This window comes from Cyprinus carpio, chromosome B11 (assembly GCF_018340385.1).
Source record: "Cyprinus carpio isolate SPL01 chromosome B11, ASM1834038v1, whole genome shotgun sequence".
Classification (NCBI taxonomy): domain Eukaryota; kingdom Metazoa; phylum Chordata; class Actinopteri; order Cypriniformes; family Cyprinidae; genus Cyprinus; species Cyprinus carpio.
In genome coordinates, this window is record NC_056607.1 from 7,277,777 (window position 1) to 7,304,076 (window position 26,300).

General features: G+C 37.0%; 1 protein-coding gene across 7 annotated transcripts in view; it reads right to left on the reverse strand.

Moving 5' to 3' along the window:
* The window catches only part of kcnab2a (potassium voltage-gated channel subfamily A regulatory beta subunit 2a), a 137,817-nt gene that overhangs the window by 42,070 nt on the left and 69,447 nt on the right, over positions 1–26,300 (reverse strand). The window contains exon 1 of one of the 7 annotated variants that reach the window (XM_042733699.1): positions 24,190–24,560. The exons of 5 other annotated variants lie outside the window; for them this stretch is intronic. In XM_042733699.1, the coding sequence (XP_042589633.1) occupies positions 24,190–24,545 (356 nt within the window). In that variant the 5' untranslated portion in view covers positions 24,546–24,560. Of the gene's footprint in view, positions 1–651; positions 1,948–24,189; positions 24,561–26,300 lie in introns of those variants that run through there. One more of the 7 variants, XM_019080035.2, reaches the window with a different exon arrangement.

Here is a 26,300-nt window from a genome sequence, read left to right on the forward strand (position 1 = left end):
AATGCAAAGACAAAATCACTCCCAGCTCTTAATCTGAATTACATTATAGCTTTAATAAGCATTAAACTATCAATACATACAGTGAAAACGGTAACTACTTAATTTACTTGTAATACTTAATTACTTACCTGAACAGTAATGTTAGTAGACCTTCATGGAAAAATTAAAGCACTGTTTATTTCATTTCATTTGTTTTAGTGTATTTGTCTGTTTGTTTTACTTTGTTTCTTTGTTCATGTTCTTACTGTATCTTATCTTATGTACAGTATAAAACACTAAAAATGCCTGCACACTGGTGCATTGACAAATTGATGTTTTATATTCATTTCATTAAATATTTATCTTATATTTCAGAATATAAAGCAATGTTAATTCAGCTCTTAATTTGTCATATATATATATATATATATATATATATATATATATATATATATATATATATATATATATATATATATATATATATATATATAAAATATAAGAATACTGTTAAAGTACCAAATCGATAAGCAGTATCTGTTAGAGTAGTTATACTGTTAAAACCTTAACCATACCCATCCCTACATTTACCACAAACAAAACATTTCACAATATCGGATATTATCCTACAAACTTTATTTTAGGATTTTAATTTTCATTCAATTTTCCTACCTATACTTCATGCCAGTTCTCATGCTTTGGTCACTTGAAGAAGGGACGCTCTGGACGGAAAGCTGCCCGAGGCTCCTTGCCACCATGGCCACAGCTTTAAACTTGCTTCGGGTACCAGTGCTTGGACTGTTAGCGTTTTGTCGATTGAGCCTGTCATCCGTGCTACGGCTCATGGACCGGTGGTCCGTGCAAACAAACGACACCTGCATCCTGTCTCAGAGGATGCACGGTTATCACAGAAAAAATTCAATGAAAGAGTGCACAGTGTCTCCAAGAAACAAAGCCAAGTCAGCCAGATCCAGATCCTCTGGAGAGCAAATTTAAAGGTTCCTCGGTCCTGCTGGACTGTGCAATGCGCTGGGACTCGTGCTCTGAGAATATCAGGAGGGCTGATCAAACTGAAGCTTGACTCGCTCAACTAGACAGGCAAAGAGCTTATAAAGCGATGCTTGCGACTCATTTCAGTGCTTCCCCAACCGGCACATGAAGTTCAACGCTTGATTATCATGTAGCCCGCTGCTCAAGACCACCTGCACAGCTCCCATCTCACATAAGAAAGGTCTTAATTTATTTCCTTTGTAAGGTTCAGCGCTTTTTCTTTGCATTCAGATCCTCCGATCAAAGATGCTGCATATCCAAACACACTAACTGGTTTCTTTGCAATCTCAGCTCACTGCTTCAGATCACTTGGGAGCGCCAACACACAAAGCAGACTTCAAACATAAAGTAACAAACTGATGCAATGGATAAGATGTCTTCTCCTGTCTCCTTCTGTGAGCACTGTATCTGACAGCTACTGAGATACCTCAAATGCACTGGCACTCCTCCTCCTCCTCCTTAGCGGAGATTAAACTTACAAGTGCATTCAGAGCGCAAGACACAAAGAGGCAGAGCATGAGTGAACGAGTACGAGAGGGTGGGAGGAGCTAACGGCTGAAAGACAGAATACAGACACACGGAATGTGATCGAGAAAGAGAGAGGGAGTGTGGGAGGATCTGGTCTGCACTGATAATTCTTTAACGTTTGTACTAATATTTGCTCTGTTTTTATTGCACATGGCTAAGCTGCAAATGCTTTGAAATAGATGTGTTACTTTTGAAATTATATCATATTCTTTTTCTCCACGGGTTTAGAAATAACGTACACTACTATTTAAAATTTTGGGGTGGGTAAGATTTTTATTTGTATTTATAAGAATTTTTCATTGTTTTCTATTTTGATTTTTATTTGTTTTTATAAGAAGTCACCAAGGCTACAGTTATTTGAGCAAAAACATAGCAAAAACAGTAATACTGTGAAATCTTTTTATAATTTAAAATGTTTTAAAATGTAATTTATTCCTGTGATGCAAAGTTGATTTTTCAGCATAATTTCTCCAGTCTTCAGAAATCAGTTTAATATGCTGATTTTCTGCTCAAGAAATACATGTTAGATTACATATATTTGTGAAAAAACGGATACATTTGTTTTCTTTGCTGAATAGAAAGTTCAAAAGAACAGGATTTTTTAAAGCTTCTGTAACAATATAAAAGCTTTTGTTACTTTTGACCATTTTAATGGTCTTCTTTTTTCTTCTTTAAAAAAACAAAAAAGTCTTTCAAGAATGCACTGTTATGAGATCCATTGTTATGTAAAAACACATTCTTCTGTAAAAGTCAATGTGATTTCAACAACAACTAAAAGTTAAATTGCAGAACCAAACAAAAAAAAAACAAAAAACAAAAAAACAATTACAATACCCACAATCCTAAAGAGAGAGAGCCATCAATCAGAAAATGACACCAAAATCTGAGGAAAAGAGTTCAGAAGTGAGCAGCCATTCCCATAAAGCATTGCAAACGGTGTATTTAAGTCTCTCCGAGTGCATATATTTTGCAATAAACTTCCAATACCTAGTATTTTATACTCATAATAATTTACTTCTAGTCAGTTCTTTTCTTCTGTACTGGCGTTTTTGGTCAATTCTATAAGATATGGCAAATACTCAGTATTGTACATTTGTCTTTTGCTGAGTTTGAAGTACTTTAATTGTGAACCATCTTTAAGGTTAAGGTTTTTATTTAAAAATCTATTTGAATGCCTATGGAGAAAATCAATAGCGAAAATTCCAGAACCAAATCTGTTAAAATAAGTGCTCACTGTTGCACTATGTACACTTCTTGCAATGTCAGTATAACTCACTAAATCGAAGCTATAGATAGAGAATAAGACAGAAGATTGAGAGCAAGAACAAGAGGTTTATTTGTACAGCTTTAAGCTATAGATAAAGAATAGTATTTTGGGTTGTGGAGAAGTTTTGTCATGCCCTGACATTTGTGCTTTTTTCAGTTTCTTATAAATATCTAAATGGCTAAAGTCTAATCTCACTGTAATCAGCACACACTGGGCTATAATAATATGTGAGCAGCATGTATGTACATGATTGTGTTTTTGAGAAAAAAAATGTTATGCGTGGTTAGTGAAAAACTAAAAATGTTAAATCACTTGAATAAGGCAATAAAACACATATAGAAAATTGGTTCCCAGGAATTTGGAGAACTGGAGCTTTTAGACTAGAATTTTTTTTTTTTTAATGATGTGAAAATCATCTTGTTTACTCACTTACAGAAAACAATATATTGATTTAAATTTTCTAAGACACTTTTTGTTGGTAAAAGTCATATGCGAGTAGGCGTCAACTATCATGAATTCACACCTGAGAAGACAAAGACCTGCATAATGAGCTGCATAATGAGCCATTCAGTCAGCTGTGTCACTGAGAGGGATGAGTTACAAGAAAGAATGTGAGGACAAAATAACTGTATATAATTTTATGTTTGTAGTTTATTTAGAATATATTTAATTATCCCACAACATAATTTAATATTCACTTGTGAGTGCAGTTAAACAGTTTATTAGGAACAATCAAAGCTGACTTTCAAACTGAATTTTTTGCATCATTACTCCAGTCACACAAATCCTTCAGAAATCCTTTTAACAATCTTATTTTCTACTAAAAAAAACATTTATTGTTATTTATTATCATTATTATTATTATTAGTATTATTATTAATGTTGAAAAGAGCTGAGAATATTTTTTTTAGGTTTTTTAGGGGGGATAAATTGAAAGAACAGCAATGATTGTTACATTTGTTACAGTTACATTTATTGTTACATTTATATTATTTACATCAAGCTTTTGAATGGTATAGTAGTGTATATTGTTATTGAAACTTCATAATATTTCACTTGATTATACATTTAGTCAGGAATTATAGTTTGGAAAAAGTCTTTGGAAAAAGTCTAACTAGTAAAAATGTTTACACGTTATGTGAAAACTAGTACAAGTATATAAATAAATAAAAAGAGACTTACTCATGTTTATGATCTCTGCTGAATAAAGTGCTTCAATCTTTTTTTCTGAGGAAATCCAAATCTCAAATCCTCAACCACAATCACATCTTTTTGGGGTGAATTATGTTTTATTCCTCTCATTGCGAAGCAAACAGTAAAATAATAAAAACTTGAAGAACAATCTCGCTGCGTTGTCTTCTGTTGTGTGGGTGTATTCAAAAGCCGCGCGCTTCAGTGAAACATTTGAATCTCAAAAGCGCGCTCGGCGCGGGGGCGTGGTCGCATTAGAAGATAATGAAGGAAGACGTGAAAAAACGGACATCGGGGTGTTTTCATATGGATTACTTTATCACAGAATATTGTTTTCAGCAGCACTCGTTTAGTTTAAAAGTAGACATGTCAGGCTTTCTATAGATATATCTCTCATGTCTCTTCGTTGAGTATTCACTGAGTTACAGTTCATTTTAATGACGCATTTGTATCTGAAGATCAGCGCAGACAAAGGCTGCAGACAGCACTCCTTGTTTGTTATCTTTATTTTATAAAGTGCACAAAGTTTTGTTGTTATTATGTGTGTATACAAAAAAAAGTAGACCCTTTACAGATTCGATTGATGTATTGCTCTTCTCTGTACGATCAAAACTGAAAGTGTAATTTAAGTTCTTTTCGGGGTTATCAGGAGAAAATACCCCAAAACGCGTATACGCGTTAACGTTATCAGCACATAACACACTAATACGCTTCTTAAGCTGTTGAGTATTTTAAGAGAATAAAAGAGCAGAGTGCTGGTGCAGGCAAAAACCATTTCGCCCAGTGCACGGCAGGATCTTCATACATGCATGCAGTGCAGGCATGTGTAAAATATTCATTATGCAACTTGATCTGTCTGAATGTGTATCAAAGCCAGGGGAGGCTGAAGCACATTACAATGCAACCGCTAAATCGTTATAGCTCACATGCCTGCCTGCCTTCCTGTCAGCTGTTAGATGCACACTGGGGAATATGTTAGCCAAACTATTACCTTCAATTCACGACAGCTCTCTTAAACCTTTAACATGTGCTGAAGATTTCACGCATCATGAAACTTTCGTAAACATGGCTCAGTTGACCAATTATGTCAGTATGAGCAGAGTGTGTGATAAGGTAAAGACAGGAAGCACACAGCAGCAGCAACCAATTAGCTGTGTTATGGAAATCAATGCCGGCAGGAATGGCATGGGGAAGCTGGAAAACAATATTGGCAGAGCTAGGAAATTTAGTGGTAACTGGGAGTAGGCACAGGACTAGACAAAGAGCATGCTGATGCTGCACACTTTTACAGAAATAAAATAATGAAACATATCTGTCGAAGATCTGCTAACTTTCTGCCAACAGTGAGAGAACTTAGAAAAATCCCCAGCCACATAATAGTTCTTACTGAACATTAAACTGTACTTTGCATTGTTTTTTTATACAAATGTATTTTTATTCCAATTAAATGCATGACAACCAGGCCATTTTTTTCTCTCAGCATCATATATGACATGTTTCTGTCTCCAACTTTCAAGTCAAACTCTACAATATATGTCACAAAAAAACATCCTCATATTTCTATTTTGGTGGCTTAATGCCAAGAATTGTGTCACCATATGGAGGGACTGTTCCCCTTAAAAATGAAAAATCTGCCATGATTTATTCACATTCATATTGTTCCAACCAGTAAAATACAAAAAGATGACATCCTAAAGGTGAAGAATGTTTCTGCTCATACTGTGAAAGTCAATGGGGTCTAAAAACATTATATACTATTAACATTATTGTACGGATTTAAAAAAAAGCAGCATTTTAATTTTAAGTTGATCTGTGTCTTTAAAAATAGATAATCATAAGTTTTTTCTAAGATGCTTAATGAATTTTCCATAGAAGTATATATATAAAAAAAAAAAGAGGTGGAAAAATCCCAAATACAATTGATACATTTCTCAAAGTATCATCTTTTGCGTTCCACAGAAGAAAGTTAGTTGAACAGTTTGGAATAACATGAGGGCGAGTAAATACTGACTGAATTTTCATGTTAAAGGGAGCTATCTCTTTAACTCATCTCTCTGACATAAGCGAGGATTAGACTAGCTTTTTTACAGTCCAACTTAACCATGTGATGTTTCAGATCCTAATAAAGGTACTGCCCTATGATTTGCTCGGATTTGCTCCACTTTTAATTATGGACCCTGCCACTTATCCTTAGTCCATTTGAAAGATAATTAAGATAATTAACAGATGTGCAAATAATGGTAGACAGGTACATCTCCATCTGTAGACCACACAACTGTCCATCCTTGTCCTCTACAATCATTCCAGACTCTTGACTGAATTGAAAGAGGAAAAGTGTTTAAAGCAAACACCTATACTGGTTAGAGGGAGGTTTCTTCTGTATCCATGACTTTTTATGTCTCCAGTTAAACGGTGAAGGTTGGGGCGAGTGGGCAGCGGACAGTGGGAGGCTCACATGCCACACTTGTTTAAACTCAGCCGCCAATTCCATCACCCGTATGCAACCCTGGACAATGCAAAACTCAAGTGGAGCGAGTGTCTTTGTCTGTGTCAGCTCCTCTTAAGATCAAACAGCAGGGTCACCAAACTTGTGGAGACAAAATGCACAAAGTGATTTTTAAACTCAATAAACCAGTGTTTCTCAACAAAGGGGTACGTGTAGCCTTAGTGGTCCATAGAATCATTACAAAAATTCTAAAACATTTTTTTTTTATTATCCAGATTAATTTTCTTAGCACTCCAAATAAGCTAAGAAAAACCGACAACACAAAAACAATGTAGGTGGGGGGTCCACGAGGATGGTTTGAGAAATTAGGGGGATCCAGTAATTATTAAAAATTGAGAACCACTGTAATAAACCATTTATTTACGGAACCTGATGATTTCAAAAGTGCCTTATATCTGGGATACACATGTGAAAGTCGATGCTGGGATCTGCCATGCTTCAGAGCGCCAGGAGCCGTGACACAATACAACACATAGCATATCAGGCCGAACAAGTCGAGGGGCCTGGCTCGCTCACATTGTGTATCTGCATGTACAGTATCATGGTGAAACCCACACCACTGTCACACAACCCTCCGCAGATGAGCAGAGCCATCTGGGAAGCGGCTCGCTTTAAATACTTGTATTTTGACCTGTGTGTGTGGGTTCTAGTTGCCAAGTAACAAACGATTCATAACCATCATGCCTCAGTAAGTACATCGATTCATCGGGCTGGCTGATATTGGTTCATGATTTGGTCAAATGTGATAGAGGGAGATCAGTGAAAGCGTGTGATTTGCAGAACAGAAGTCTGTGATGAAACGATGCCGAGAGCTTGATCAATACAAGATGGAACTGATGTATAGTGCCATTTCACCGATTTAGAAACCTATAAGTCTTCTTCCCACACTGACTGGTCACAGTCCTTGTGAATTTGAGAAGGCGGATGTGCAATCTCTATGGCAACTGAAGTTTTCATACACACAGTGTCCAAGGATGACTTTCTGGGCCAGATTCTCTGGTTATTCTCAATCTAGGTGTGTGAAAAGGCCATAGTTTAAAAACACAACAGTTTGGTCTTGCTGCAAGGTTCGCGTGTTTTCCAGAATATCTTAACGACCTTACAAAGAGACACATTTATTGAAAAGTGGAACAAAACAACAACAACAAAATTTATTTTCAGAGAATTAAGAAAGTGTAGTAAGAAAAATAGAAAAGATTTGTTTTTTAATTTTAAGCATAAAGCTCAAACTATTTTAGACGTCTCAAAACATCTAAAACAACACTGAATATAGATAATATTCTGAATATTTTATTATATATTGAATATAGAGAATCCTGAGTATTTTCGCTCAGGATCAGGATGTTGAGAAATTCATTATGCCACCAAATATTATTGCATTACAAGTGTATACACACTAAAGGGACAACAGTATCGGGACACAGCTCTTAAGCCTCTAAGCGCCAAAGTCGCAAAATTGCGACAAGATGTCATACTTAATAAAATAGACTGTAGTTCCTAATATGGTTTAATATCTCATTTGTATTCCCTACCACTAGATGGCAGACATGTAGTACTTCGATTCTAGACCAAGATTACATCATGTTCCCATTCAAAGTGTTCGAGGAAATAGCAGAGCAAGTGAGCTACCGTGTCACTGATGCAGAAGCAGTTCAGTTCATAGCATGCGAGTAAATGGTGATTATTGTGAGAGAAAATCGCCAAATGGCTAATAAAAAGTTGTACTGTGAGGATGTGTTGCAAATGTTATTCGCCGATTCTAACTCTGAAGGGGAATATTGGCCTTTTGGAAATGATGATCGGTCGTGTAATAATCGCGCTTCTCCCGGCAATGGTGCCGCCGTGCATGGCGAGAGTGTTCACGAAGCACAAACAAGTGATCATTTTGACCCTTTGCCCAATGGGGATGTGGGTGGCAAGGTTGAACGTGGTCGTAGTGTCCATAGGAGAGCTGTTGCTGATCGCGAACGCTCTAAGGGCCGCCGGCTGACAGTACAGGTGCAGTCAGTGAGTAGGTGCGCTCTGCGCTGTGCCATGCAATGAGAGGTACCATAATCTCAAGAACTATAAATGCTGTCACCTAGATACCTGATTGGGCAGCTAGCTGGTCAACTGATCAAAAAATAGGCACATTAATTTTACTATGGCACAGTAATATAGTAATAATTTACTAGTTTTTCCTGTTTTCCTGTTTTGCTTGTTTGTTTTTTTCTTTTCTTTTTTTTTTTCCTGATCATTTGGAATGAGAATAAAAAGACAATAAGCAAACAAACAAAAACAAACCTGCAAATAAGTTAAAACATCCATTCAATATCTATTATTTCATGAATATTACGGATGAGTAATCAAAAAGTAGGCTACTGTTCACATGCGTTTTACTATATAGTGTAGTAATATAGTAATAATTTAGTACTTTCTCCTGTTTTATTGTTGGCTTCCTCTTTTCTGATCATTTGGAATGAGGATAAATAGACACATATAGTCACACAACCACACACACTGACATACACACAACCACACACACACACACACACACACACACACACACACACACACACACACACACACACACACACACACAAACACACACACACACACAAACAAATATGCAAATAAGTTCAAACATTAATTCAATATCTACTATTTCCTGAATATTATGAAATTTGAGATGGCCGCCTCATGATGATGTCATAATATGCAAATTAGATGAGCATATTTACACCCCACATAAACTTACGGTCATGCCCGGCATTTTTCTAATTCACAGTAGATCTCTATCTTTATGCCCTTTCAAGCCACAAGCTTTTGAAATCTTGATGTCAAAACACAGCATTTTTTCCCCAAAAACCCTGGCACCTAAAGGGTTAAAGGGATAGTTCACCCAAAAATTAAAGACTGTAACTCAGGGGAGAAGAATTGTTGAATAAAGTCGTTATTTTTGTTTTGTTGCCAACAAAAAAGTATTCTGGTAGCTTCATAAAATTACGGTTGAACCACTGATGTCACATGGACTATTTTGCCAATGTTCCAGGTACCTTTCTGGGCCGTGAATGTGGTAGTACCCTTGCTGTCTATGGAGGGTCAGAAAGCTCTCGGATTTCATCAAAAAATATTGTAATTTGTGTTCCAAAGACGAACAAAGGTCTTATGGGTTTGGAACAACATGAGGGTGAGTAATTAATGACAGATTTTCATTTTGGGGTGAAATATCCCTTTAGTTATTGAACTGGGGCATTTCAATAACTCCCATTGCCACAGATGTGAGAAATCAAGCGCACAAACATAAAAAAAACAAGATCATTCTGAAGACCTGAGTGAATTCAATGTGATACTATGACAGGACGCCACCTCTGCAACAAGACAGTTTGTGAAATTTCAACCCTGCTTTCAATTTCATTACAGTCAACTGTAAGTAGTATTATTGAAAATTGGAAGCATTTAGGAACAAAAGCAACCCAGCAGAAGACCATGTAAAGTCACAGAGCAGAGTCACTGAGTGCTGAGGCATATGGTGCGTAAAGTCGCAAATCCTCTGCTGATTCCACAGCTGAAGAGTTACAAACTTCCACTGGCATTAATATCAGCAGAATAACTGTGTAGCAGGAGCTTCATGGAATGGGTTTCCAAAGCTGAGCAGCTGCATGCCAGCCTCACATCACTAACACAATGCAAAGTTTCGGATGGAGTGTATAAAGCACGTCACCACTGGACTCTGGAGTTCTGTAGAGTGATGAATCACACTTCTCTGTCTGGCAGTCTGATAGGTGAATCTGGGTTTGGGCAGACGCCAGGAGAACATCACCTGCTTGACTGCACTTTGTCAACTGTAAAGTTTTTTGGAGGAGGAATGATGGCCGTTTTTAGGGGATTTGCTGGGCTTCTTATTTCCAGTGAAGGGGAATCTTAATGCTTCACTATACACTATATAATGCTTCAGATATTTCAGACAATGCCGTGCTTCCAACTTTGTGAGAACAGTTTGGGAAAGGTCCTTTTCTATTCCAGCAAGATTGTGCCCCAGTGCTCAAAGCAAGACATAAAGACATGGTTGGATGAGTTTGTTGTGGGAGAACTTGACTGGACTGCATAGAGCCCTGACCTCAAACCCACGCAACACCTTTGGGATGAAGTGGAACAGAGCCGGGCCTTCTCACCCAACATCAGTGTTTGTAATCACATTTGCTCTACTGGATGAACAGGCAAAAAAAAAAAAAAAAAAAAAAAAAACTCCAAAATACCAGAAAATTGAAAGCTGTTACAGCTGCAGATGGCTATATACTTAGAATCAATTGTCATTGAGTGCCTGGTCAGGAGGTCCAATACTTTTGTCCATACACTAGTGTATATATTCTTCTTAAGGATCATGTGGCTTACATATAGTAGTAGTTAGATTTTGGTAGAGATGAACAACATCCTTTAGAATGAGCAAAAATACTGGACCAATCAGTATCTGTTGACACACAATAAAACACCAAGACATCAAACGTGCAATCAATACTCTGAAGATGAAAGAGGTTACAATCAAACTACTGCTTCTGTGGAAGACATTAAAACAGCCACCGATAATGATTTTCATCCTCATGGTTGGCTAAACAGTCTCCAGTGAACCTCTAAATGGCAGAAAACAAATTGCTTTTTGATTAGAGCCAAAAAGAAACAGATGAGCAAAACTAAGAAAATGTAGGAAAAATTACAAAGCCCATTAGGAAAAAAACTCGAATTGAATTGAAATCAAGGATCTGTGTGTGATTTTGTTGAACCTGCCAGTAATTGGATGCTTTGGTGTGACACTGACAAATTCCCCGATGGAGTATTCCAATATCCCGCAAACACTTGATTCTCCAGAGAGACCTGGAGATGCAGGTTTGCCAGTTGTTGGCAAGCAATACCACATATCAAAACACACTAACGAACACACACGCTGACTCTTGTGAACTGAAAACGCCATTATGCAAATCATGCTAATCGCACCTAACTAACAGCTGCTACACGCACAGCTGTGCTGCACACCCTGTGATGGAGAGAACACATTAAAGCGGCTTATCTGTGCTGAGAAAGACCAGAACTTAACAAAAAGGACAGCGACCAGTGTGCGTTTCAGAATTTCAGGCCACTTGACAGAACCACGTTGCAGATACAGATTATGTTTCCTGTAAAACGAAACATATGATTTCTGTTATGTATTCAACTTTGTTGATGCGAATTCTGCTGACATCAATATGTCACCAAGGTAGTGTTATTGAGCTGCTAATAGATAAAGCTTTCTCTCCAGGACCGACGTTCGCCACCCCTGATATACAGCTATAACGAAAACCTTCTTGATATAAAGATAGCTGTCCTTTCACTTCTTAGATGCAAGAAATAAAAGGCACTGATCCTAAAGATCATAGCGGCTTTCCTCAAGCAAAAGCTTTTCTATTACACACCCCATCTACCTCAACAAACTGACATCAGCAGGGACAGACTGCAGTTCAGGTCAGATCCGGACACAGTAACATGACAACTGTCACTTCAGATTCACTTCCATGTCTCTGCTTCACCCAGATAAACGGCTGATTCCTGAACATATGCATCTGTTACTAGCCCCTTTCACACACACAGACTTTACTGGTAAATTACCGTCAAGAGATCATGTGTGAACAGGACCTTTTCAAAAGTAACAGTAAATTCATTCCAGCAATTTACCGGTATGAGAAGTGTGATGCTGTGTGTGAACGCAGAATGAAGATTAGTGGTATGAGAAAGTACAAGTTCAGAACGCGCTGATGTAAGAAGTCTACTCTGGGCCAATCAAGAGCTATTGAAATTCAAAATTCAAACTATCAAACTGCTTCTGTTCCAACTGCTTATCATTTTGATGTACATTTTAAGGTGTCCTTGTTATAGTGTAATTCTACATTTAAGTACTAAGTAATATTATGAACTATATGTACAGTACAGGGTTAAGGCCCGTTCACACCAAGGACGATAACTATAAAGATAACGATAAAGATATAGTTCTAAAAATCGTTTTCAGTATTAAAGAACAGCAGAGTCCACACCACAACTATAACGATAAAGACAAAGAAAAAGAAAAACGATATCGTTGGAATCACTTTCAAAACGATTTTTTTCCAGCTGATGAACGATAAAAAATTGACAGCCAATCAGAATCCATCCTGCTGTAACGCGCTCGAGAATTTAAAGTGGCAGATGAGCGTGCGCTTAGAATAAACAGAAGATATCGTTCGCTGGTGTGGACGCTAATATCGTTATCTTTATAGTTATCGTTCTTGGTGTGAACGGGCCTTTAGGATTAGGTTTTATTTTTTTGGATTACTTGCATGTAATTATGAATAATTTATTCTTATTATAATAGTAAGTTCATGTAACAAGGATAACGTAAAAAAGTGTTACATCATTTTGCATACTATTTTAAAACAATTGTAGGCAATGAACTGTGAAACCTGTTCAATATGCACCAAGAAGTATGCTTGTATTGCTAACATGGCTAACGTCAATTAAAACTAAATCCATTAAAAATAGCATTACTTGGGGAAAAAAATAACTGAAATAAAACATATATATATATATATATATATATATATATATATATATATATATATATATATATATATATATATATATATATATATATATATATATATATATATATATATATATATAAATTGTTTTTAAACTAAAACTCAAAAACAAACAAAAAAACACATAGTCGTATTTAGAAAATGGACAAAAATACAACAAAATGACAACATATGAAATGTAATGAGCAGGATTTGTAGATGAACGTACATGAAGGACATTGAATTGACAGTCACACATATTGTTGAAAACAATATATAAAAAATAAATTAAATATAATTCAAGATACAAAAATAACACTGATTTGTAGTATAGATAATTAAAGGTCTTACAGATAAATCCCAGTCCCTCTTCTCTCTTTATCATGCTCACTTCACTCTAATGTAAAACTGCAAACTTCATTCTCTAATGTCACCGTCTCTTGCTTTAATTAAGAGCTCAACTCCGGCTTATCTTAAAAATCTACTGAGTTCCCTCTGACACTGCACTGACAACACAATATCCTGGTGTGAAAGAGGCTGTTACGGATATTATTGCTCGGTGAAACTCATATCATAAGAAGTTCATATTCAGAGCGATCGAGGGAATATGACTCCCTACGCGCTTATGAAAGTGAAGATGGGATTAACGGGGACATTAACAACCTCACGCAAGAGACCACAGCGACAAGCATTAACATCCACAAATTAAGTGTCATTTTCACAGGTGGCCCATAATGGCTCGCTGACAGACCTGATCCATCATTATTAAACCCGCTGACATTGCTAGACTGACATGTCCAGGAAGTATACGATGATTGAAAGCCTGCGATGAGGGGCTGAATCTCCTGCGCAACACTTTTTATGTCCTCTGGAGAGGCAGCGTTTCACAATTTTGCCGGAAGGCTTCACTCAATCACCTGACAGGTGGAGAGTCTGACAGAAGCCAGCCAAATCATGCCCACATAACTGGACTCTCAGCAGTCAACTCTAAATCTGTGCTCAGCGAAAACTTCCTGAGATCCACACACACATGCATAGAGGTCTTTTTTTTGTGTCTTATAACAAGGCACTGAGGGATCACTGCAGCAGAGTGCTGTGAAGAGACAATCAGTGCTCAATCTCAAAATCCACTAAAGCACGCATCAGGAAAATGGGAGATCAGAGGTATAGTTAGACTGAATTCCCTCTGGGTTTGTTTGGGAACACTGAAATGATGCTACATCATCGGGCTCGTTTTCTGTTTCAATATCTAAAAAATATTAAATCCTAGGAAAGCTAATCATTACTTGCATAACAGAACTATCAATCATTACTTATCCCACGAGACGAGATGAGACACGAGACTGGGTTCACGAGAACGAGATGAGACGAGATTTTTAGACTTTTTTGAAGAAATCCCCAATGATGAAATATATAGAGAAAAATAGTCTTTTATTCAACCGAAAAACACAAAATGCAAAAAACGTAGGTGCATTTTGAAATCAACTTGTACTTTTATACAATTAAACATCCATTTTAATAAATTTTAAGCAGTAATAAACAACATGTAAACACTGCTAAATGTTTTGCCACAAACTCAAATGACAGACAAGTAATTGCACAAAAATTATAATTAGTATAAATAATAAACAACACAAATATTCCAAGCAGTCAGTCAAGTTTACATTATTTAGTAAACTGATTTCCACTTTAATACAAAATATATAATAAACACGATTAATGTATTCATTTAAAAGAATAAAGCAGTGGTTCTGAAACTTAATTTTCTTGATTCCTTTTTAATAGTTAAATTAAGCTGTTTTCATGAAAAAGCATGTCTAATTAATTAAAATCATGAAACTTGTACATTTTCACATCAATTTATTTAATTTAATTAAATTTTTTTTTCTTAAAATAGCCTTGTGATTTTTTCCCCTCAGAAATTCTGTGTTGTGTATTTACATTTTTCTGGTTATCAAATGAAGGCATAAGACATTAATTTCATTTATCATTTATCTTTTAATTATTGAAAATTAAGCAAACTTTATTTTTTTGGCAAACAAAGGGGATTTACTATTAAAATTAAAACATGGAAGAAATGTTGTGTGATTATTCCTTAAAATATAATGTTTGTTTCAGTTTAGTAGTAGCAGAAGTCGTAGTAGTAGGCTATGTACATTCTACAGAAAAATGGTTATAGGCACAATGTCTTCAAATCAAACTGGACTTTTATTTTGACGGGTTGCCGTGAATACCTTTACTGTACTGTGTATGGAATATGATGCTAGTTTTACTCAAATCAAATGGTAAAATGCTCATGAAGTGACTCTCAGAGCAGTTCTGGAGATGTTGCTCATGATACTAAAATATCACAGTAGACCGTACGCTGCCTGCGTTCAGCGGATGTTCTCCAAAATGACGCTACGGTGATGTGGAGAGACACAGAGGACACAAATTGTTGAATAAAGTTGTTTTTTTTGTTTTCTTCTTGTACAAAAAGTGTTCTCGTCGCTTCATAAAATTCAGATTGAACCACTGATGGTAGATGGACTATTCTGACGATATCTTTCATACTTTTCTGGACCTTGTAAGTTACTTGGCAGTCTATGGGACAGTCACAAGCCTCCTGGTTTTCATCCAAAATATCTTAAATTGTGTTCAGAAGACGAACAAAGCTTTTACGGGTTTGGAACGACATGGGGGTAAGTGATTAATAACAAAATTATCATTTTGGGGTGGAGTATCCCTTTAAAATAAAGTGTTAACCAAAAAAGATATTTTGAAGAATGTTGGGGAACAAAACATATGAAGGTAGACATCGACTTTTTTTTATTGGGGAATACCATGGAAGTGAATGGTCATCGTCAACTGTCTGGTTACCCACATTCTTCAAAATATCTTTTCCTTAGAACAGAAAAATTATACAGGCTTAAAAATGTCAATTTTGCCTGCACCGTTTGCACTATGAAAATGAACATTAAATTATGTATAAACTTAGCCAAGATCTAATATTTACAAACCCTGTTATTACAAGCTTAAAAAAAGTTATGCAAATTCACTGGTGAAAAAAAAATGTGGTAAATAAAAAAAAAAAGTGTAAACCATAAATCCATTTAGTTATTGGGGCCATGGAATTAAAACATTATTTAAAAATATATCTTAATATATATATATATATATATATAATATATATATATATATATATATATATATATGAAAGTGTATATATATAATATTAGGGCTGTCAAATGATTAATAACGATTAATCACATCCAAAAATAAAAGTTTGGTTTACATAATATATATGTATGTGTACAGGGTATATTTATTATGTATATATAAATACACACACATAACTTATATATTTAGAAAATATTTACATGTATATACATTTATATATTTATATTCTTATATTTTATATTATATATAAATATATTTAATATATAAACATAACATATTCTTCTTAAATATATACATGCATGTGTGTGTATTTATATATACATAATAAATATACACAGTATACACACATATATTATGTAAACAAAACTTTTATTTTGGATGTGATTAATCGTGATTAATCATTTGACAGCCCTAATATATATATACATATATATAGTACTATTAAGTATAATTATTGTGTAATTATTTTAACCTGTTAACCTGTACCCCCCATTTTGGGACTCAGAGCTGAAATATCCTACCTAACTTAAAGATCTAACAGTTCCTGACAACAGTGTGCTAGACACACGATTCTGGTGTCTTTGGAAAGAAGACCCTTTGGGCTTTACTATCAATCATCCAAAAATAATAATAATAATAATAAAAATAAAAAGTTATAGATACTGAAGTGCCTTGGAAAAAATTATTTTATTTATTTTTTAATTTCATATACAAATACATGAAATCAGTCCTGGAGCAATCCAGAAAAGTAATGGGTTGAAAGCCACATGTCTCATGAGTTTATATTCCAAATCTGAAGAAGATACCATGAAGATACCACCAAGATTCCAGCAACCATTCCTGAAACCCCAACCCCCCAATCAAAATAAAAAGGGGATATATAAACATTTGGCAAGTATGTACTGTGAGCAATTACATAATTATTCCGGATGACAGACCTGACTCATAATATGACTCAGGTTGCCACTGTAGAGCCAGGTTACTAAAGGTACAAACCTACTGTAAGTCAGTTTGGATAAGAAATTGTTTGCTAAACGAGGAACAGTGTAACATAATCAGATAAATGACAACCGTATGAGCGATGCATCAGCCCCTCTGGGCTCCTGTGTGCTCTTCAGAGGAACTCAAAACCTGTCCACTGATGTTCCCCTCGATAAAAAAGATGTCAGGTTATCTGAGGAGCATAACAGTGATGATAGATCTGGGGGAAGCCCTCTTACATAATGCTGCCATATTCATGTGGACTGAGGAATTGATTTGAAGAGCTCTGACGCAAGCTGCCGTCCTCACATATAAAGGTTGTGTAGAAGCAGTGTTATTTCTCTCATTATAAACTTTTCTTGGTGATCTAATGATGACTAGAGAGGCAGAAAAACAAAAACAAAAAGGGAGTAAATAGTTCTATGAAAAGTCTCTGCTGACCTCTTTGCATCTACACTAGCACTCCTGAGACAGAGATGAAGATGTGGACTGGATCTCTTCCAAGACTAGGAGCAGTGCAACATAAATCATCATGCATGTGAACATATGTCACAAAACCCTACAGAAGGGTATGAGTAACAAGACAATTTTATGAAACAATATTATGGCTGACTTCATATTCAAAAGTATTTATTCTCCAATCATCGAGGAATGTGCGTGACCATTAAAAATATTTTTTAAAAGAAGTCTATTATGCTCTCCAAAGCTGTTTACTTGAGCAAAATACCATAAAAACAGAAATATTGAGAAATATTTTTAGAATTTTAAATAACTGTTTATATATATATATATATATATATATATATATATATATATATATATATAAAATTATGTTATTTATTTTTGTGATGCAAAGCAGATTTTTTTAGCATCATTACTTTAGTCTTCAGTGTCACATGATCCTTCAGAAATAATTATATTGTGCTGATTTGCTGCTCAAGAAACATTTATTTTATTATAAATTTTAAAAACAATCGAGCTGCTTAATATTTTTTTGGAAACTGTGATGCATTAGGGTTAGAAAGTTTCAGAAGAACATCATTTTTTTAAATAGAAATCTTTTATAACAAATAAATGTCTTTACTTTCACTTTTGTTCAGCATCCTTACTAAATAAAGGTATTATTTTTTAAGCAGAGTAATGAAAATAGTGATTTTACCATGTATACGCCAAATGCCAAACATAAACAAATGCCATCTTCCATGAAAAAAACACAAGATAAGAATTCAGTGCAACACAATCTCTATCAATTATATTTCATGAAGAGAGTCTCTTCACAAAACAGAAGCGATGGCAGCTAAAGCGTTTACCCTTGCAAGCCAAAAATAACTGAGGAAAGAGCCCTTAACTACTAAAAACAATCAATTTTGTTGCTTGAACAATGTTTAGAAGAGGAATACAAGAAAAAGGAGCCTTTTAAACTGAGAGAAGCAAGCTACACTAATTAAAAAAAAAAAAAAAAAAAGAATAAGACTACAGTGTACAATGCAGCACTCATCAATTCCAGTTCGATTACTTTGTTGGCTCAGTTAATACAGATTTATTCATTTCCCAGTAAGAGTATAAACAAAGCACATGTGCTCATTAAAAACCAGCCAGAGTCCATAATGATCAATAAGGCTACTGATAACAGTCACAAACTGCAAACACAGAATTTCTTATTAATATCCACACAGCAACTGCACAACAACACAATTATATAAATCTGCACATGTGATCCTCACACAAGCCTGATTTTGAGTTAAGTCGTCAGCCTTTTACACACACCACCATCTGGTGGCTGACCAAAGAAGTGCACAAGAGTTTAACAAACACTATTGTGAATTATAGCTTATGTTGATGAACAACAGGCTGTTCCAGTATGCCACAAACATCCCTGGCATTGCAGAACTACGTTAAGAGCATGTCATGGATTGATTTACTTCATTTCTCAAAAGAACATGTCAATATTCAATAGTTTATTTTTATTATTCAATCACTCTGAGAAATCTGACCTGCTCTGATTTACAGACGTCACAATAACGCCACATGACATCCATCAACCTCCTGAAGTGATGGATGAGAGAAAGCTGATCTTGGTCTGAGAGAGTCTGACGTCATGTCTTCAGTCTCCACAGAACTGGATCTCCACCTCGTGTTCAAATCTGGAAATTACAACTATGCAATGCTACAGTGCTGTCACATTAAGACTCATTTCATTTGTAAATGATTTCAGAAGGTCCTTACGTGGAGTCACAATGGAAGACTGAATGGCTGGGAAACTATTAAGCTCTGACTGCAAGACTGTATCTGTGGCCATGAACAGTTATTCACTACAGTGTAACTGAAAAAGAAAATACCAATATGTGCATAGGAACTGTGTTAAGTTGCACAAATTCAATAATGCAATGTTGTAAATTTCAATTAAACATGCAATTTGTGAAGCTAAGCTATGTCAATTAAATGTCACATGATTTTTTCAGTGCAAAGGCAACCATAAATGGTTAAACAGATGTAACAGAAAAGACCATTATAATCCAACATGCAAATTTGCAAATATTACAACAGCTGCTATTCTATTAATGCAAGTCAAAAATAGCTGATCTAAGATGAAAATTATCTTTAAAAAATTAGGATTAATTAATTAAAAAAATTAAGAACTACAAGAAAAGTGAGGAATTTTGATTAAATTTCTATTGAGAGCACTTTAAGCACTATGAATGTCTGGTAAGGAAACTGGAGTTTGAAATGCAACAGCTGATAGTTTGGTGGTTTTTAAACAGGTGTAAGGAAATCGCTTTTGTGGGTCAAACTCAATTCAGCTGAGTGCTGCCCTGACGGATCCATGTCAAGGAGAGGAGAGTGTGCTCTAACGATCACCTTAAACAGTCAGGTTATACACCCTCAACTCCAACACAACAACAGACAATGGATCTGCACCAGTCTTTAATGTGCGGAAACAGTGAAGATCAAAGTAATTGACAAAACAGAGTAGAAACTTGCATAAAACTAATATTGCATACTTCACTGGTTAAAGAAATGTCCAAATTAGTTACTATGATTTGGGATTTTGGGATCTGGCTGGATATGTTCTGGGAAAATGTTTATTTTTTTCCAGAACATTTGACCAATTCAATATTTCATTTTAATTTTATCTTTTTTTAAAACTGTTTGACAAGTATGTCAGGTAACATTCTCTTTATTAACACCTTTTCTGTGCATAAAATATAAAGGCAAATGTTGTAAAAACTTGTCTTAGCCATATCCTATATGTTCATAAATAGGAAAATGCTAAATATCTTTCATTGTTTCTTTCTATGTAAATATGTGCTTAATGGATGCGTTTTTTTGCAGCGTCCCGCATTCTAAAAAGAAGTGAAAGTGAAAGTGACATGACATACAGCCGAGTATGGTGACCCATACTCAGAATTCGTGCTCTGCATTTAACCCATGCAAAGTGTGCAGACACACAGCAGTGAACACACACACCGTGAACACACACCCGGAGCAGTGGGCAGCTATTTATGCTGCTGCGCCTGGGAAAATGTAAAAATGTGGCACTCAAGTCAAAAAGATGTTCACCTTATGTCTTTTAACCATAGACTGTATAAAAACATGGACTTAGTGTCATTTGTTTTATGTTTTGTCTCTTGATTAGTGGTTTTGAAGCTCAAAGTGTGCGGAGTTGGCCATCGCCATCTTGGCAGCACGTCACAGTGCGACTCTCCCGGATAATCGAAAATGGGCAAAAAGGCGGGAGCTGGTTGCTGAAGCCACGCCCACCTAGCGCAACGACATTCTCAACAGCGGCAATCCACCTGTCACTCAAGTGACCACGCCCTTAATTATGCAGAACTTTAAGGCTTAATATAATTTAAACGGATGAGTTATAAAAAAAAAATCACCCCCCTCACAGTTGTCATGAAGGGCAAAATTACCTATATAGAACAAAATCATTTTTTGAACCAGGCTGTAAACGTTTTTTTTTCTGCTGTAAAGTTGGGCATTTTAACATGGGGAGTCTATGGGATTGACTCCCTTTTGCAGCCAGCCTCAAGCTGCTAGTCGATGAATTACAGTTTTAGTCACTTCCTTGTTGGCTTCATGAGAGAGAGGTGTAGGACCATAAAATGTTCATCTAATCATATCCCTCAGTCCGAGGACTGTGATAGGCTGTCCTACCTGCCTGTATGTATTTGCATACCTCCATGCACCCTGTTCGCATAGACATGATACCTCATCAGCACGTTCCCTTACGCTTTTGCAGACAGAGCGAGAATTGAAAGCGTTATCATTGCAATATTATGTGCTTTGTACTGTAATGTTTTCTCACCAGTGAATGAGACAGGAGGTAATCTAACAGCGTTGCATTCATTTTCCACCAATGCCATCTCTCATTGTGTCACTGGTTAGCCTCTGCTCTTCCGGAACACATTTATGGCTTTGGAGAATGATTATGAAGTGAGGTGGGACCTTATGCTTTCAACACTAGCTTTAGCCTTTCTGAAATTGCCTACCCTACCTTTAAAGGGGTAGCTGAATGCAATTTCACTTTTTTAACATTAGTTAGAATGTTGCATGTTGCTGTTTGAGCATAAACAATACCTGCAAATTTACGACGCTGAAAGTTCAGAGCAAACAGAGATGTTGTCTTTTAAAATTATGGCAGTTTAAACGGCTCGTAGGGACTACAACGAGCTACTTCCCGGGTTTGTGACGTCACAAACCCTGGTAACCCCCGCCCCCAGTAACACGCAACGAAGGGGGTGGGGCCATGTTGCACTGCTTTAGAGAAGAGGAAGGGTTGTTGCCATGCCATCAATCTAGGGGTGCACGGAAAAAATCATATCATCAACTAATGTCTAATTGTAACGTTACCTTTTTTTTTTTATTTTATTTTTTTTACATTTTATGTCCATGCGCTAGACTGAGTTCGAACCCCAGCTCGAGGACCTTTCTGACCCAACCCAAGCACCCACCCCCACCCCTCCGCCCCCTCGCACTTTGCTTCCTGTCACTTCTACTTTTTCGAAAAAAAAAAAAAAGCCAAAAATAAATCTTAAAACACACACACACACACACTGATACACACACACACTGACACACTGAAACACAGACACACTCACACACACTCACACACACACACACACACACACACACACACACACACACACACACACACACACACACACACACACACACACACACACACACACGATTCCTTGATTTAAAAAAAATAAAATAAATAAGATCATGGCAAAAATTATATTCAAATTAATCATTAAAATCTGAAAAATTACCCAGCCCTATTATGGGATGCACAAACCCTACTCTATATATATTCCATGAAATTCATTAATTTTAATTAATTAAAACAGATTTGGGACAAATGTTTACATGCTACTGTCAATCGTAAGTGTGCTGCAATCAAAGCCCAATCTTGTGCACACTGATAAGAGATCTGCCCATGTTAACCTAGTAAGTACTATTGTTGCACAAGTACCATATTGTCTGGCTTAAGGAGACATGCAGCAAGGCATAAGCGGCAATCTCTTTCGCAGCTTCAGTGTCTATCCCTCCATCTTTGAATTAGTGATGAGTATGATTGGAAATGCATGTTTCTGCCTGAGCCGGATACAGTTTGCATGGAAGGACAAGGGATGATGGAAGATACTCTGCGCGGTTAATGACAACAGGTCATCTAATAAGATCATTCAAATCTTGAGTTTGAAGGGAAGATTCATGGAAGTGTCCAAGCACACAACATTCACTGTTGATGAACTGATACAGCTACTGCATCTCAGCCAGAAAGATGCTGGCCTTGGAGGTGCAATAAAGATAACTGTGATCTTTATCAATGGTAGGTACTAATTTTCATCACGAGTAGGTGCTCTATGATCCATTGTTGTGATATGACAGGACAACAACCATATGCCTTGTAACGTGAGCCCCTGTTCTCAGAACTGACACCAGATCAGCTGTTAACGCTCGACTGAGCGAGCGTTACAGTAAAGCACAATAGACATGCTGACCGACTGCTGTCCCTGATACACAACACCAGACCGCTAAACACCAGCACATGACAACACCATCCACTGCACAACAACAACTCAACATGTCATGCCAAAACAACTTTTTTCCACTTCAAACAGGTCTGTTTTGCCTGATGCATGCAGCATTGATTGTCAATAGTTTTGCATGAGTGAAAACTCAAAGTTTTTCTGCAACAGGGAGCTGACACAGATCCATATAAATTTCCTAACCCCGAGCAAGGATGCTGAGAATCCATCAGTCCCGTAATATGGAAGACAATCTAGCCACATGCTGAGATGCCGCACTTTTTCCTCAACCTCGCCTCAGAGATTGATATGCCCTTCCCTCATTGTTGGGCAAATATGCCAGCGACCTAGTTGATGAAAATAAACCCTGAGTTGCTTGCATGGAGACGAGCAAATGGACCGCAGTCACTGAAGCCACTGAAGCAGAGTTCTGCTTTGGATTTATGTTGAAAATTTCAGTTCAGTTGTTGAAGCTGATCTGTATGTAATCTCTATGAAATTCAAGACAAAAATGCTTTAAAATTAAAGTTTTACTAGAAACAACAAACCCAACATAGTTACCCATTACAAATAAAATATATATCCTTGTTGAAATTTCAAATATACCTGTGACTACACATACATAGTGCACCAAGTTGATAATAAACAACCTACAATAGTTTACACCGGACACAAGCAGCACGACTCTGCAAAACAAAATCGCTACCGACCATGTAAACCATCGCTACAGTTTCAAAAATGGCGCCGCAGTCAATACTTTTTGGTTGTTGCTCCTTCCAACTCAACCTGTTGCTTTGACCTCCTGGTAACAACAAGCTACATTTGAAGCAAACCAAGTGCACTTATGATCCATAAATGCAGGCCAATATGCACAATATCCTAAAATCTAAAAGTCCAGTGCACGCAACCACCTGGTTTCTTTCTTACCTGTACTTCATGCCTGTCTGGTACGATACGCACTCCTCCAGTGCCAGGCCATTCATCTTGAGAAAGTCTTCCATATTCTTGATCTGGGCAGCGATCCTTTGCTCCCTGAGCCGCTGGAGTTCGGCCTGGTCCGTGTGCCTCGTCGTCTGGTTCAGACCTTGGTCCGAGTGGTAGCGGCTAATGCCGCTCCGTATGCTCTCGCTGTAGGTCATGGACAGCATCTTGCCTCCGCTGCTGCTACTACTGCTCTTCCGCACGCCGCTCGCCCCCACTGGTTTGGGGATCTGCAGATTTTCGGAGGGGAGATTGGATTTCCGGCGTCCAACGGTCCCCCCCGCGTACCCTCCCGCAAACATGATTGCGCCCCGTCCCCCACCACCCCGCTCTAACACACTTTCAAGGACGCTCTCGCACCTGTCTGATTCTGCCACCAGCCATACACACTCACACACACACCAAGCACAAGCAGGCTTTGGAAATTGGGACCAGGACTGAGCCGAGAGCTGAGTTGGGGCATCGCCTTAAATAGCACAGGTGAGGAGGGAACAAAACAGGTCCATGCTATCAGTGGCAGAGAACTCTGGCCATGCGTCTTGTAATCAGAGATGGTCCCGCCCCTTTCCTGACAGATACAATGGCACAAGAGCAAGACTCAGGTGGGTTCAGGCAGGTGCTGCGAGCCTCAGGTAAGAAAGAACACCAGAGGGCATACAAAACACACACACCAGGCTCATGCATGGAAACCATTTGTCCAGACATGCATTGCAGATCGTCTGGGAGGGAAGTGACACCGTTCACGTGTATCCAGGAAAAGTGCTTTGTTAAAATGTGCAAAATGTCCATTTACAGCAGCAATCATTTTGTTATGGACCCTTTCACAAACTGTAATGCATTTCCACAGTTAATTACCTTGTAAATCTAGTGTTAGCTATGCATGCGATTTCAGAAAACAGTTAAGTTGCTGAGTGGGGAATGCAAATTTGACATCTTTGTCTATTTCTTTTTTTTTCTTCTTTGTTGTTATAGAAACATTATTGTGGAGGTTTTCATTTGCTATTGCAGCACTTGTGAACACAAATAATATGTTTGTTGTAGATTTCATTCACTCCTATAGAAGTTTACCCAACTATGACGACTTCCGCTTCTGAGAAACCCAGAAATGTGAAAAGTGTCCACTGTGATTAGAACACGATTAGATCACTTATTCAAAGCAAACGGCTGTAATAAAGAAACATTTAAAAGAAGTTATTTATAGGGTTTTGAGTTTGTAGTGCTGTATTTTTTTCCCATTTACACAGGCACATTTACACTGACAGCGATTTGAGGAATCATGAGCAACACAAAGTTGTGTACAGTCAAAGTCCTTTTAAAGGGTTAGTTCACCCAAAAATTAAAATTATGTCATTAATGACTCACCCTCATGTCGTTCCAGACCCGTAAGAGCTCCGTTCATCTTCGGAACACAGTTTAAGATATTTTAGATTTAGTCCGAGAGCTTTCTGTCCCTCCATTGAGAATGTATGTACGGTATACTGTCCACGTCCAGAAAGGTAATAAAAACATTATCAAAGTAGTCCATGTGACATCAAAGGGTCAGTTAGAATTTGTTGAAGCATCGAAAATACATTTTTGGTCCAAAAATAAAAAAAAATTACGAATTTATTCAGGATTGTCTTCTCTTCCGGGTCTGTTGTGAACGCGACTGCTGTGACTGTTGACGTACGACGCTGCTGATGTGTTTTCTGGTGCGCCCAATAACAAAGAAAACACGTCAGCAGCGTCGTACGTCAGCGGCGTCACTGCAGTGTTGTGAACGCGCTCACAACAGACCCGGAAGAGATTTATTTGGTGAATAAAGTTGTAATTTTTGTTATTTTTGGACCAAAATGTATTTTCGATGCTTCAGTAAATTCTAACAGACCCTCTGATGTCACATGAACTACTTTGATAATGTTTTTATTACCTTTCTGGACATGGACAGTATACTGTACATACATTTTCAATGGAGGGACAGAAAGCTCTCAGCCTAAATCTAAAATATCTTAAACTGTGTTCCGAAGATGAACGGAGGTCTAACGGGTTTGGAACGACATGAGGGTGAGTCATTAATG